The sequence below is a fragment of the Lacerta agilis genome, chromosome 3 (genome assembly GCF_009819535.1).
Source record: "Lacerta agilis isolate rLacAgi1 chromosome 3, rLacAgi1.pri, whole genome shotgun sequence".
In the NCBI taxonomy this organism is placed as follows: domain Eukaryota; kingdom Metazoa; phylum Chordata; class Lepidosauria; order Squamata; family Lacertidae; genus Lacerta; species Lacerta agilis.
Genome location: NC_046314.1, coordinates 113794894 through 113808611, shown reverse-complemented (window position 1 = coordinate 113808611; position 13718 = coordinate 113794894). Strand labels below are relative to the sequence as shown.

The 13718-nt window shown below is 46.5% G+C and overlaps 1 protein-coding gene across 1 annotated transcript in view; it reads right to left on the bottom strand.

Annotated features, from left to right (window-relative positions):
* The window catches only part of KIF13B (kinesin family member 13B), a 172769-nt gene that overhangs the window by 92186 nt on the left and 66865 nt on the right, over window positions 1-13718 (bottom strand). Inside the window, exons 4-7 of the mRNA XM_033145167.1 lie at window positions 13360-13420; window positions 9901-9993; window positions 7071-7251; window positions 5219-5306 (exon numbers count right to left, since the gene is read on the bottom strand). Coding sequence (XP_033001058.1) covers window positions 5219-5306; window positions 7071-7251; window positions 9901-9993; window positions 13360-13420 — 423 coding nt within the window. The remainder of the gene's footprint in view (window positions 1-5218; window positions 5307-7070; window positions 7252-9900; window positions 9994-13359; window positions 13421-13718) is intronic.

Below are 13718 nucleotides of genomic sequence, written 5' to 3'. Positions count from 1 at the left end.
GCTGTTTATTTTGCGTTTTTGTTTTTGTGGTTTGTTTGTTTGTTGTTGTTGTTGTTGTTGTTGTTTGTTGTTGTTGTTTTTGCAATTGTGTAGAACCCAGTTCAGCTACTGATTGATTGATTGTGTGACCGAAGTACACTGTTCACTGCTTTCATTTTATGGATCCATGGTCTCGTTAGATAGTAAAATTCATGTTAAATTGCTGTCTTAGGGGTTGTTTTTAAAAGTCTGGAACAGATTAATCCATGTTGCATTACTTTCTATGGGAAAGCGCGCCTTGGTTCTGGAACGCTTCGGTTCTGGAATGGACTTCCAGAACGGATTAAGTTTGAGAACCAAGGTACCACTGTATGCAGCCATCCCATAAGGGGATCAAACCTGCAACCTTGGCATCATCAGCAAAATGCTCTAACCTATTGAGCTATCAAGGCTGACAGGGCAACTACCGTATTTTTTCACTCCATAAAGTGCACCTGACCATAAGGAGCACCTAGTTTTCAGAGGAGGAAAACAAGGGGGAAAAATATTCTGAATCAAGTGTTGTAACGAGTTAGGCAAGGATCAATCCCGCCACCAGTCCCAGACCCTTACAGACTCATCACAGCAAGGGCAGGCACAGGAGCTGTGGTTGGGAGAGGAGCTGCACCTCTCCGAACTGCGGATCCCATGCCTGCTCTTGCGAGTGGCAGCGGGGGGATGAGTAGATTTTGGGCTGCCCATTCTCCCCCCCCCCCCCGCCACCCTTTTGCCGCTGGGACGTTCCTTGTCCACAGCTGCTGCCGCCAGTGACAAAAGGGCAGGGGGGGGGGGACGAGCAACCCAAAAGCTGACAGGAGCCTCGGCTCCGGCGGCAGAGGCATCCCTCCGCTTGCGACTCCAGAGGCAGCCGAAGGATCCCGCTGCCGTCCAGCGCCTTCGCTCCATAAGACGCGGAGACTTTTTCCCTTCCTTTTTAAGAGGGGAAAAGTGTGTCCTATTGAGCGAAAAATATGGTAATTTCAGCATTCTTGATTCCAAGTCCCTAAAATGAATCACAGAGAAAAAATATTGCACATATGTTTGCGGGGTGCGAGTAGAGTTGAACACCCCCCCCCCCGGTCTGTATTTCCTGAACTCAAATACCACCCCCAACATGCTCCTAGTACCATGGATGGGGAGGGGCTTATTGACATAAACATTTGCTGATTAAGGCTTAGCCAAATTTGTGTTTTCATCTCTCCACACATAGTTTCTGGTGTTAGACGTCTTTAGATGTTGCAGTCAGTGCCTGAGATGCACATTTTTGCCAATTCTCTATTTTATGCATTGATTTCACTGCAGACTGCTTAGATAGAGCCCTGTGAAGCGGTACAGAAACAACCCCAAGCTGTTAATTAATTAATTTATATGCCACTTAATGCCGATATAGGCTTCTGAGCCACTCACGAGTACAAGAGCCGGTTATCGAAGCATGAAAATATCACTAGGTTACGCAACGTTACAAAAATAAACCTGCAAATGGAAGCAGATGATGAGGCAGCTCTCAGCTGATCGTGGAGAAGGGTGTCCCCAGCTTCTCCTTTCCCTTGCTCTCACAGATACAGGGCTGTTTCTTTTTGAAATCCATTCATTTAACGCTCATTTTAATTATTTATTCCCTACTTTTTTAAAAAAAATATGGAAGCATTCTTGAGGCAGCTTACACAGCATGCTGGCGCTTCGTAGAAAGAGCTCTTTCCTCAATATGCGCAGGAAAAAAGAGGACTAGGCTTATCACGGAATCCTAGGATCGGAGAGTTGGAAGGGACCCCAAGTGTCATCTAGTCCACCCCCCTGCAATGACTGCATCCTGGGAGATGGCCTAGCGCAGAGGCAAACAGAAAGGGGCTCTGTCTGCGCCAGATATTTAAAGCACACAGCTTCCCCCCACCGAATCCTGGGAACTGTAGTTTACGGGTGCTGGGAACTGTAGCTCTGTGAAGGGTAAACGATGTGCACAGCCTGGGACTGGAAAGCCCCTGGTTCAAAATCTGACTATGCCAGGCAGTCGTTCCTGAGCCTCCATGTTGCCCATCCGCCATATGGCGATAACAAATATGCCTCTCTTTCAGGAGTGCTGTAAGAATTAGCAAAACAACATACAGGTGAAACTCGAAAAATTAGAATATCGTGGAAAGGTTCCTTTCTTTCAGTAATTCAACTTAAAAGGTGAAACTAATATATGACACAGACCCATGACATGCAAAGCGAGATATGTCAAGCCTTTATTTGTTATAATCGTGATGATTATGGCGTACAGCTGATGAGAACCCCAAATTAACAATCTCAACTTTGGGGTTTTCATCAGCTGTATGCCATAATCATCACAATTATAACAAGCAAAGGCTTGACATATCTCGCTTTGCATGTCATGATATATTAAACTCCAGTAGCTAATGAAAACAATTGCTTACATAAATGGACTTTTCCACGATATTCTAATTTTTCGAGTTTCACCTGTACATCTCGTGTTATCCACGGACTCGTGCAGAGAGATGCCGTTTCAGGGGAGCCCCCTACAAAACTCATCTTGTTCCAATTGCCCTTGACCATCTCTGGGCACATTCCTTCCCTTATTTTGACAAGTCGGCTGGGTAACAAAACATTAATTCAGAGCAAAGGAAAACATTCCGGCCGCACAGAACAACCCGGCCTCGAAATTAAACAAGCTTCGAGCTCGGAAGATAAACCCGTCACGAGAGCTGCTGGGTTGATTCCGTTCTGCTCGGGGCTTCATTTCCAACTATGCAAGGCACGCCCCCTTCCCCCAGAGTAGGCCTGGCGTCCTGCTCTGCAATCTGGAAGTCCCCCCCCCCCACTTCTCAGTGGTGACCCTGCTGGATCAGACCAATGGCATCCTGCTCTCACAGCAGTTGAATGGATGCAAGCAGGATCTGAATGCAAGAACCCTCCCTGCTTCCCCGGGGTTTCCAGAAACTGTTACATGGAAGTATTGCTGTCTCCAGCTGTGGCCATCCATAGCCCTTTCCTCCAAGCCTGATGAGGAACGGTCGAAGGAGCTGGGTATGTTCAGTCTGGAAAAGAGGAGACTGAGAGGAGATATGATAGCCATCTTGAAATATCTCAAGAGCTGTCACATAGAAGATGGAATAAGCTTGTTTTCTCCTGCTCTGGAGGCTAGCGCACAAACCAGTGGATTCAAGTTACAAGTTCAAGTCCTACCCTCCAGAGCGAAGAAAATAAGCTTGCTCCACCTTCCGTGGGACAGCCCTTGAGATATTTGAATGAAGATGGCTCTCCTCTCTCCTCTCAGTCTCCTCTGTTCCAGGCTAAACTTACCCAGCTCCTTCAAGCGCTCCTCATAAGGCTTGGCTTCCAGACCCTTGATCATCTTGGTCGCCCTCCTCTGCACAACTTCCAGCTTGTCAACACCCTTCTTAAATTGTGGCGCCCAGAACCAGGACGCAGTGTTGCAGGTGAGTGAAGACCGACATCAGGAACAAGGAGGGAATTACAGTCTACATCGGGAACAAGGGTGGGAGGAGACTGGCAGTGCCTCTGAGACCCTAACGGGCCACCGTAGAGGCGACATTTGGGGGCGGGGGACAGATCCGGCCCCCAAGGAGAACGCCACAGAAGCAAGTAATGCAGTCCTTGGGAGATTGGATCTGCTCCCCTTGTGTATCCTGCCGCCTGAGGCAGTCGCCTCACCTTGCCTCATGAGTGGGCCGGCACCAGGAAGATTCAGCGTAAGGCTGCTTCCTGTGTTTCTGGCTTTGTCTCCCTTTTGTTCTCCACGTGTGGCTGCTGCAAGCACAGCCAAGAGGCCCCAGCCACCTTCCTTCCATGCTAAACTTTCTGTAAGTGCTTCAGGCTATCGCGCTAACATTTCTGCAAACAGTGTGCTCGCCCGTTAAACCGGTTTTACAAGATTTTTATTTATTTTTTTAAGACCAGGAGAATGAAGGCGTTCAAGACCTCTGTCTTGAGAGCATATCATATCCTTAATCCTTGTATACCCAGAGGTGGGCGATACGGAACACCAACTTATTATTAAGTAATAGACTTGCAAATATTCTAGTTTTCCTGAAGCGAAGCCAGGCTGGTGCTGAGGGGAGGCATCCCAATCATGGAGGCAGGATAGGTATTTAATTTGTTTTAATTTGTGAAGATTTGTGTACCCTGATGCTTCCTGCAAGGACTGTTATAGACTCTGTCTGGAACTGTGGCCTTACAAGGAAAGAGGACATTTTGAAAAAGGGTTTTGGCGTAAGATGGAGGAATGTTTGTGGGGAGATCCAGAGAAGGCACAGGAAGATGGTCAGAAAAGGGATAGGGTGAAATATAATAAATTAAATTAAAATTAGGATTTATTATGGTACCCTGAAGCCGGTGTGTTAAGATTTTAAGTTTTTGAACTAGAGAAGAGATATTTGAATTTTTTGTTATTAACAGCAGCTTAAGTGAAAGAAGATGTATGATTTGGAATAAGAAGTAATTTGTTGTGTTTTGAAGTTATACTATTAATTAATATGAACTTATATTTGGAATAGAGTTGATTTAAGCTAAGGAGTGATGATTATTGATTTCTGAATGATTTAGAGATATTTGAATCTTTTTTTGTTATTAACAGTAGTTTAAGTGAAAGAAGATGTATGATTTGGAACAAGAAGTAATTTGTTATGTAATGAAGTTATATTATTAATTAATATGAAGCTATATTTGGAATAGAGTTAATCTAAGTTAAGAAGTGATGAGCATTGATTTTTGGAATGATTTAGTTTTTGAGGAAAGAAGTTACTAAAGTAAATTAGAAATTGGAACCAAAGGAGGGAAAACAGGGGAAGTCACCTAGTAAAGATTCGAACTAGAAAAGTTTTTTTTTTGTATAAACAAGAAGAAGAATTGTTGGTGTGTTTTATATATGTTTGATTATGTTTGGATTGTGGGGTTGGGTTTGGTCTGTGTTTGTGTATGTGTTGTGTTGTTCTTCGTTTTGTAAAAACCAATAAATTCTTTATAAAAAAATATATAATAATTTGTTTTAATTTGTGGCTGATTCATTAAAACTTGGGAAATCGGTAAAAAATGATTCTGCAAAAACAAAGCGCCACCTAAGTCCAGCAACCCACAGTTTATTGGACTGGGACTGTCGCGTCTGAACTGCGACATTGTTATTTTCTTATGTGCTGTAAGCAGCTTTGACTGCTATTGCCACAAAACAATTGGATTTCTTTACCTTGTAACAGGCAACAGCCAGTTTGGAAAGCCCATCCACGTAAGGTCCATAAACGCTGTGCTCTCTTACTTTCAAAGACTGTCGACTCCTGTTTCCAAAGCAAGCACAGAGAACAAGGCATTACTCTCTTTGCAAATGTCGGGCCCCTGACCATAGCTGTCAACACTCCCTGCTGTTCCCCAATGCTATAATAATGGAATTTCCCGCAAAAAAATGGAAATGTTGACAGGTATGCCCATGACCCAGGCAGCCGATGATGCTAAGTGCTACCGATTTCCAACAGGAGAGCTTAAAGGTAAAGGGAAACCCTGACCATTAGGTCCAGTCGCGGACGACTCTGGGGTTGCGGCTCTCATCTCACGTTACTGGCCGAAGGAGCCGGCGTACAGCTTCCGGGTCATGTGGCCAGCATGACTAAGCTGCTTCTGGCGAACCAGAGCAGCGCACGGAAATGCCGTTTACCTTCCCGCCGGAGTGGTACCTATTTATCTACTGCCACTTTGACGTGCTTTTGAACTGCTAGGCTGGCAGGAGCAGGGACCGAGCAACGGGAGCTCACTCTGTCGCGGGGATTTGAACCGCCAACCTTCTGATCGGCAAGCCCTAGGCTCTGTGGTTTAGACCACAGCACCACCCGCGTCCCTATACGGGAGAGTTTTGCACTTGCTTAAACCCGTCCTCTTGAAATCAAAGGATGCTCAGCTTAGATCATGCCCAGTGTGTCAAGGCACATTTTGCCAATCAATTCCTGCAATTGGTGGAGGGTAGGAATGCAGCCACACAAAAAAGAAAGATAGAAGAGATAAGGGCTGTACATTCCTTTCCGCGCAAACAGGGAAGTACAGACAAATAACTGTTAACACTTCTTTAGGTTTGAAAGGCATCCGAGTTAATGCAAGGCGGCAATTATCTTGGGAGGGTTGAGAAGAGGGAAGGGTAAGAGATATTTGCCAAGGACATATGTCTGGGGCTGTTTAGACTTCCCTCTCCTTTCATGACTTAGCCTCGACCCTCAAAAGATGAAGTTCTCTAATTCGGAAAGATTGGAACTCCGAATATAAGCAATTGCATGAGCTTTTATTACTTTCTGTTACAGTGTGTTGTGGCTGCTAGACGTGATTGCATTGCTTTTGTAATTCTAAATTATTCAAAACTGTTTTTAATGCTGCATTTTAAATTGCTGTAACTCGCCCCGGGACCTTAGGGTGAAGGGCAGGTAATACATTTAAATAATCATAATAGTAATTGTAATAGTAATAATAACAACAGGCAGCCCAAGAAGGTAATGTCAATCCCTTCTCTCCCAGCACCATGGTCTCAATCTGACGATTCTGGGGTTGGTCGCTCATCTTGCTCTATAGACCGAGGGAGCCAGCTTTTGTCCGTAGACAGCTTCTGGGTCATGTGGCCAGCATGACTAAACCGCTTCTGGCGAACTAGAGCAGCGCACGGAAACTCCGTTTACCTTCCCACCAGAGTGGTACCTATTTATCTACTTGCACTTTGACGTGCTTTTGGAACTACTAGGTTGGCTCACCCCGTCGCGGGGATTCAAACCGCCGACCTTCTGATCAGCAAGCCCTAGGATCTGTGTTTTAACCCACAGTGCCACCCTCTGCAGCCCTACCCAAAAACGCTGAGGACTCAGGATATTCCTCAAGCAAAGCACATACCCAGCTACGGAGGGCTGGCCCTCCCCGCTAAGCAAAAACTGTCCATTTTGTTCAGAGAAAGACACGTTCATTCAGCTGTCCCCCCCCCCCCCGAAGGAGTGCCTTGAGAAGAGGCAGGCTTTCACCGCCTGGATCAATAGGTTGCTGGCCACCTTGATTCCTGCCGCGTTGCACCTTACCCCTTTGGGTCCAGGAGGTCCCGGACTTTCTCGTTGTAAATCTCCATGTAGGAAACCTCCACTTTGAAACTCTGCTCTTCGTTCTCCTCTTTCTGGGCTCTTTCGAAGAGGGTGCTGCACAGGCGAGGGATTAGTCCAGGCTGGTCAGCTGTGCCCATCATGGTATACGACTTTCCGGACCCTGCGTAAAAAGGGGAGGAAGAGGCGCTTTAGGAAGAAGGGAGGAGAAGGGCGGCGGATAGGAAGAAGGGGAGAATTTCAGGGTGCCTTCTTAAACGAGCTGCCAAGGAGACCGGCAAAAAAGGGGGAGTGTTCTAGATTTGGAGGTGGGAAGGTGAAGCAAAACAACTCCAAATTCATGGAAGAAATTCCACGGGAAGATGTATCCTTCCACAAACATTAATGTGAAGTTGTACCTCCGCTTACGTATCCCTCTGGATACGTAAACTTCAGGATGCAAATGCGGCAAACCCAGAAGTATTTTTCGCCACACGTGCATGCGTAGAAGCCACACTGCCTGCATGTGCAGAAGCGGTCCTCCGGTTGCAAATTCCTTGGAATGTGGCCGGACCTCTGGAACGGATCCCGTTCGCAACCAGAGGTACCACTGTATTTTCTGCTGCTCCAGAGAAGCGGACATGGAGCAATGGAATCAAACTACAAGAAAGAAGATTCCACCTAAACATTAGGAAGAATTTCCTGACAGTAAGAGTTGTTGGACAGTGGAATTTGCTGCCAAGGAATGTGGTGGAGTCTCCTTCTTTGGAGGTCTTTAAGCTGAGGCTTGACAGCCATCTGTCAGGAATGCTTTGATGGTGTTTCCTGCTTGGCAGGGGGTTGGACTGGATGGCCCTTGGGGTCTCTTCCAACCCTATGATTCTATGATTCCATGATCTCTGGCCTTTCCTGCTATAGTCACAGCTAGACTGGTGACTGGGAGCGGCCGCCGAGACCACATAACACCGGTCCTGAAAGACCTACATTGGCTCCCAGTACATTTCTGAGCACAATTCAAAGTGTTGGTGTTGACCTTCAAAGCCCTAAACGGCCTTGGCCCAGTATACCTGAAAGAGCGTCTCCACCCCCATCGCTCAGCCCAGATACTGAGATCCAGCGCCGAGGGCCTTCTGGCGGTTCCCTCCCTGTGAGAAGTAAGGTTACAGGGAAACAGGCAGAGGGCCTTCTCGGTAGTGGCACCCGCCCTGTGGAACGCCCTCCCATCAGACATCAAGGAAATAAACACTATCTGACTTTTAGAAGACATCTGAAGGCACACCTGTTTAGGGAAGTTTTTAATGTTTGATGTTTTATTGTGTTTAAAATATTCTGTTGGGAGCCACCCAGAATGGCTGGGGAAACCCAGCTAGATGGGTGGGGTATAAATAATAAATTACCATATATACTTGAGTATAAGCCTAGTTTTTCAGCACATTTTTTGTGCTGAAAAAGCTGCCCTCGGCTTATACTTGAGTGAGGCGAGCGGTGGGAGCGGCGAGAAAGAAGCCCTTTCTCTCCGCTCATGCTGCCACCCGCTCTCCCCAGTCAACCATTCCTTAAGAAGCGTACAAGAACGGCGGTTCTTTACTCTCCCCAGGCAGCTTGTTCCATTCCTGAACTGCTCGCATAAATGCAAACTTGGCAAAGGAGGAAGAGGAAGGAGCAGCCCAAAGGGCTGCTTTTGGGCTGCTCGTTCCTCCTCCTCCTCCACAGCGGCAAAGGTGAATCGGCTTATACTTGAGTCAATAAGCTTTCCCAGGTTTTGTAGGAAAATTAGGTGCCTCGGTTTATATTTGGGTCGGCTTATACTCGGGTATATACGGTATTGCCATTATTATTATTATTATTATTATTATTATTATTATTATTATTACTATTATTACTATTACTATTATTATAAAACGGAGGTAGCTCTTCAGGTTTGTGCTTTGCTGGTTATGCACAGCACATTACTCACAAACCACCTTAAAAACAAAACTCGTGCTGTCAAATCAAAAGGGGCCAGGTGAACCATCGAAATCTTCCACCAGACGTGGGTTAAAGAAGCTGTGCTTGAGTCACAAAGCAGGCAGGAGAGATCCTTCTCTGCGATATCCCGGCGTAGAGGCAGCGAGCAGAATAAGCAAGGGGGGAAATTCCCTCCACCCCAACCTAAAAACTATCAAACCCCCGTATCGCCAGTGCTCACTGTTCATATAAAGTTTATTCTTAACCTTTGTTAAATTTACCTGTATATACCGTCCTTCTTCTGAAGGCACAGGGCAGTTTGCAACATAAAAAAGTTTGATGGGCAGGAGAGAGGAAGTTCAGTCCTGTCCCCAACCTGTACCCTCTCCACTCACTGCATCAACTAAGCTTTTGCTCTACGTGCAACGACAGCCGACAGCCTCCATGGAGTCTAGGATGGTGAGGAGGTGAGCTGCCCTTCTGCCACTCACCTACGTAGAAGCAGAGCAAAACCCCAAACAGACCACAGTTTTCAGGCCCAGAGAAGCGCAGTCCCCATAGGGATCAATGGCCAACTGCTCAGCAAAGGAGGGTCTGTACGTCTCTCTCTAACCCCATCCTGGCAGCTTCTGTCCCTTGCGGCTGCGGTAAATCAGCCTTTCTCAAACTTGGGTTGCCAGATGTTGTGGCACTACAACTCCCATCATCCATAGTAGGGGCAACAGTCAGGGATGATGGGAGTCGTATTCCAGCAACGAGGAGGGGACGGGGAGGGTCTAACCAAACTGCCAAAGCGTAACCTTATATAATCAGAAACCTTTTATTTTATTTTATTTTATTTTATTTTATTTTATTTTTTCCATTCTCCCAATGGGCAAGTGCTTACCGGTCTGTCCATAGGCAAAGATGCACGCGTTGTAGCCTTCAAAAGCATTCTGGAGAATGTTCTCTCCAAGGCACTTGAAAACAACGTCTTGGCCTAAAATTAGAACAAAAAAAAAAAAGATTCAAATGCCTCAGCCAGAAGAGGGAGAAGTCGTAAACCTCCTTTGATAAGACCCTCCAGGACTTCAAAACACGCTGCAACACACATCATATGAGAACCGTTAACGTCTTTCATGTGCGTCCAAAGTAAATGAAGCCTTTAAGGACGGAAGCTGCAGAGCAGATCTTTATTCCGATCGCAGTGAAGTCTCCAGTAAGTCCCTTTTGTGTTACTCTGCGTTTACACCAACACGGCATGGATCACGATAAGGCAGCAGCGTACGGACTTGGGAATGTGGGCCCTCTCTCTTGCGATTTTGCCCTCACCCACTACCCTGCTGGGAAGCTTGGCAAATGAGCAGGGAATTCGAACCCGGGTCTCCCAGGTCAGCTCCATCCATTTAGGCCACACTGATTCTCTGTGTCTGAATCCAGCCTGAGCTACAGATAAGCGCATTTTTCAGAGCCTGGCTGTAAAAGGACCGAGGCTGAGGAGATGGCTCTGTAAGGAGGATGTGTAATTATTATTATTTTTATTTTTATTTTTTTATTATTATTATTGTTATTGTTATTGTTAGTGTTAGTATTATTATTTCATTATTCATTATCTATAATAAGACCACTTCCTCTTGCTCAGTGGAAGTGCCTGCTTTCTTTCCTAAGAAAATTAAAATTAAAATGGTCGGTCCGTCGCCCTGCAAGCTTCTAAGGAATTAAATCCTTGTGATCATACAGAGACTATATGAAAACTGGGGCTGTGGAAAAACTAGAGTTTAAGAAAACATGGTTGCTTACCTTGGCTGCGCATGCCTACATCCAGCAGGGAACATCAGTGTGCAGCCAAACTTGGTAAGATTTAGCCTTTTGGTCTTTTAACTTTGGAAGCAACTTGGGCAGGGCAAATCTTGAGCTGGGAAAAGGATGACTGGGGAAATGTTCAGCAGCCCCCTCTGCCCACCCAACATTCCTCTGCTCAGACTGGTGATTTCTCGGGAAGTAACAGGAGAGTCCATGTTGGTATGAACCCAGATAATTTTCAGCCTCTGCTGTGAATCTCTGTATTAACAGTTAAGGAGGGGGTGGGCACACAGACTCTCTGGGGCCTTGAGTGAACCGTTTGCTAGTCATAAAATTTCGGCCATTGGCGCTTGAAATATTGCCTCTGGGAGAGTCTCCCTCAGTTTGGCACAGTGGTTTTCAACCCGTGTGCCGAGGCACCCTGGGGTGCTTTGAATGATGCTCAGGGGTGCTGCGGGCAACACTGGCCTCTGTCCCTCTTTCCTTCCCTCCCTCCTCTGATGTCCTCTCACATCTGTGCCTCCCAAAGGCTTGTGTGGCTGTTTGTTGCAGCAGCCCTGGCTACAAGCTCCGCAGGCGAAGGGCGCCTCTGGGGCTGGCCAGGGAACAGGAACTTCTCTTTGGGGTGGGGATGGGGCAGCTTAGAGACCGGGGAAAGTGGCCATAGCTGCCCGGAGGACCCTCAAGGAGAGCAGAGAGGAGTGGAGGCTGAGGGAACACTCCACAAGGGAAGGTGCTTGAAGAGGAGCAAGAGGCTGCCAGCTCTGCAGGCAAGAGGCGACTTAACTGGACTTCTGAGGCTCGGACCACGTTTCCCCACAAGGGAGCCACAGAAAGAATGCACACAGGTGGCACTGTGGTCTAAACCACTGAGCCTAGGGCTTGCCGATCAGAAGGTCGGTGGTTCAAATCCCCGTGACGGGGTGAGCTCCACTAGTTCCCGTTGTCCTGCCCACCTAGCAGTTCGAAAGCACGTCAAAGTGCAAGTAGATAAATAGGTACCGCTCAGGCGGGAGGGTAAACGGTGTTTCCGTGCGCTGCTCTGGTTTGCCAGAAGCGGCTTAGTCATGCTGGCCACACGACCTGGAAGCTGTACGCCGGCTCCCTCGGCCTATAGAGCGAGATGAGCGCCGCAACCCCAGAGTTGTCTGCGACTGGACCTAATGGTCAGGGGTACCTTTACCTTTACCTTTATACCTTGGTTCTCAAGCGCCTTCGTACTCAAACAACTTGGAACCCAAACACTACAAACCTGGAAGTAAGTGTTCCAGTTTGTGAAGTTTTTCTGGAAGCCGAACATGCTCCATTTTGAGTCTTTGCGCTTCTGATTTGAGTGCCACAATTCCATTTTGAGCGTTGTGCTGAGGTCTGTCTGTTTTTGCTATTTATTTTGCGTTTTTGTTTTTACAGCTTTTTTTGTTTTATTTTTGCGGCTGTGTGGAACCCAGTTCATCTACTGATTGATTGATTGATTGATTGATTGTGTGACTACAGTACATTGTTTATTGCTTTCATTTTATGGATCAGTGGTCTCGTTAGATAGCAAAATTCATGTTAAATTGCCGTTTTAGGGGTTGCTTTTGAAAGTCTGGAATTGATTAATCCATTTTGCATTACTTTCTATGGGAAAGCGTGCCTTGGTTTTGGAACGCTTTGGTTTTGGAACATACTTCCAGAATGGATTAAGTTTTAGAACCAAGCTAGCACTGTAGTTAGCCAAGGGAGCCATGGACTCAAAAACGTTGAAAACCTCTGGCCTAGCAGATCGACTTTCTGAAACTGACTAACCCTCCCCCTCAGACAGTGAGGCAGTGAGAGATTTTACTTTCTTGGGCTCCATGATCACTGCAGATGGTGACAGCAGTCACGAAATTAAAAGACGCCTGCTTCTTGGGAGGAAAGCAATGACAAACCTAGACAGCATCTTAAAAAGCAGAGACATCACCTTGCTGACAAAGGTCCGTATAGTTAAAGCTATGGTTTTCCCAGTAGTAATGTATGGAAGTGAGAGCTGGACCATAAAGAAGACTGATCGCCGAAGAATTGATGCTTTTGAATTATGATGCTGGAGGAGACTCTTGAGAGTCCCATGGAGGAAATCAGCCCTGAGTGCTCACTGGAAGGACAGATCCTGAAGCTGAGGCTCCAAGACTTTGGCCACCTCATGAGAAGAGAAGACTCCCTGGAAAAGACCCTGATGTTGGGAAAGATGGAGGGCACAAGGAGAAAGGGACAACAGAGGATGAGATGGTTGGACAGTGTTCTCGAAGCAACTGGCATGAGTTTGGCCAAACTGCGGGAGGCAGTGGAAGACAGGAGTGCCTGGCGTGCTGTGGTCCATGGGGTCACAAAGAGTCGGGCACGACTGAATGACTGAACAAGAACAACCCCTTCAGACAAATATTCTGTTCCATGCCCAGGCAGAGCCGGGAGAAAACCCCAGATAGTTTCTGCCACTCAGTGTAGATAATAATGAGCTAGACGGACTAACAGCCTGTCTTGGTATAATGCAGGTTCCTTGCTAGATCGATACTAGGTCTGTATCTCAGCCCTGAAATATTACCTGCATATTTTTCCTTGACAGCTTCGTCCATAGACCAGAAGCAGTGATCGTAGGCAAACACCTGCAGAGAGACAAACCAGAGACATCTTATGAGTCTTACTTTTACGAGGTGAACAATCCAACCAGCTTAACAGGCCATATGGAAAACAGACATCCAGCTACCAATACGTGGCTGTCCAACGATAACTTTAGGATGTGTATGCAAGTGAAACTCGAAAAATCAGAATATCGTGGAAAAGTCCATTTATGTAAGCAATTGTTTTCATTAGCTACTGGAGTTTAATATATGAGATAGACTCATGACATGCAAAGCGAGATATGTCAAGCCTTTGCTTGTTATAATTGTGATGATTGTGGCG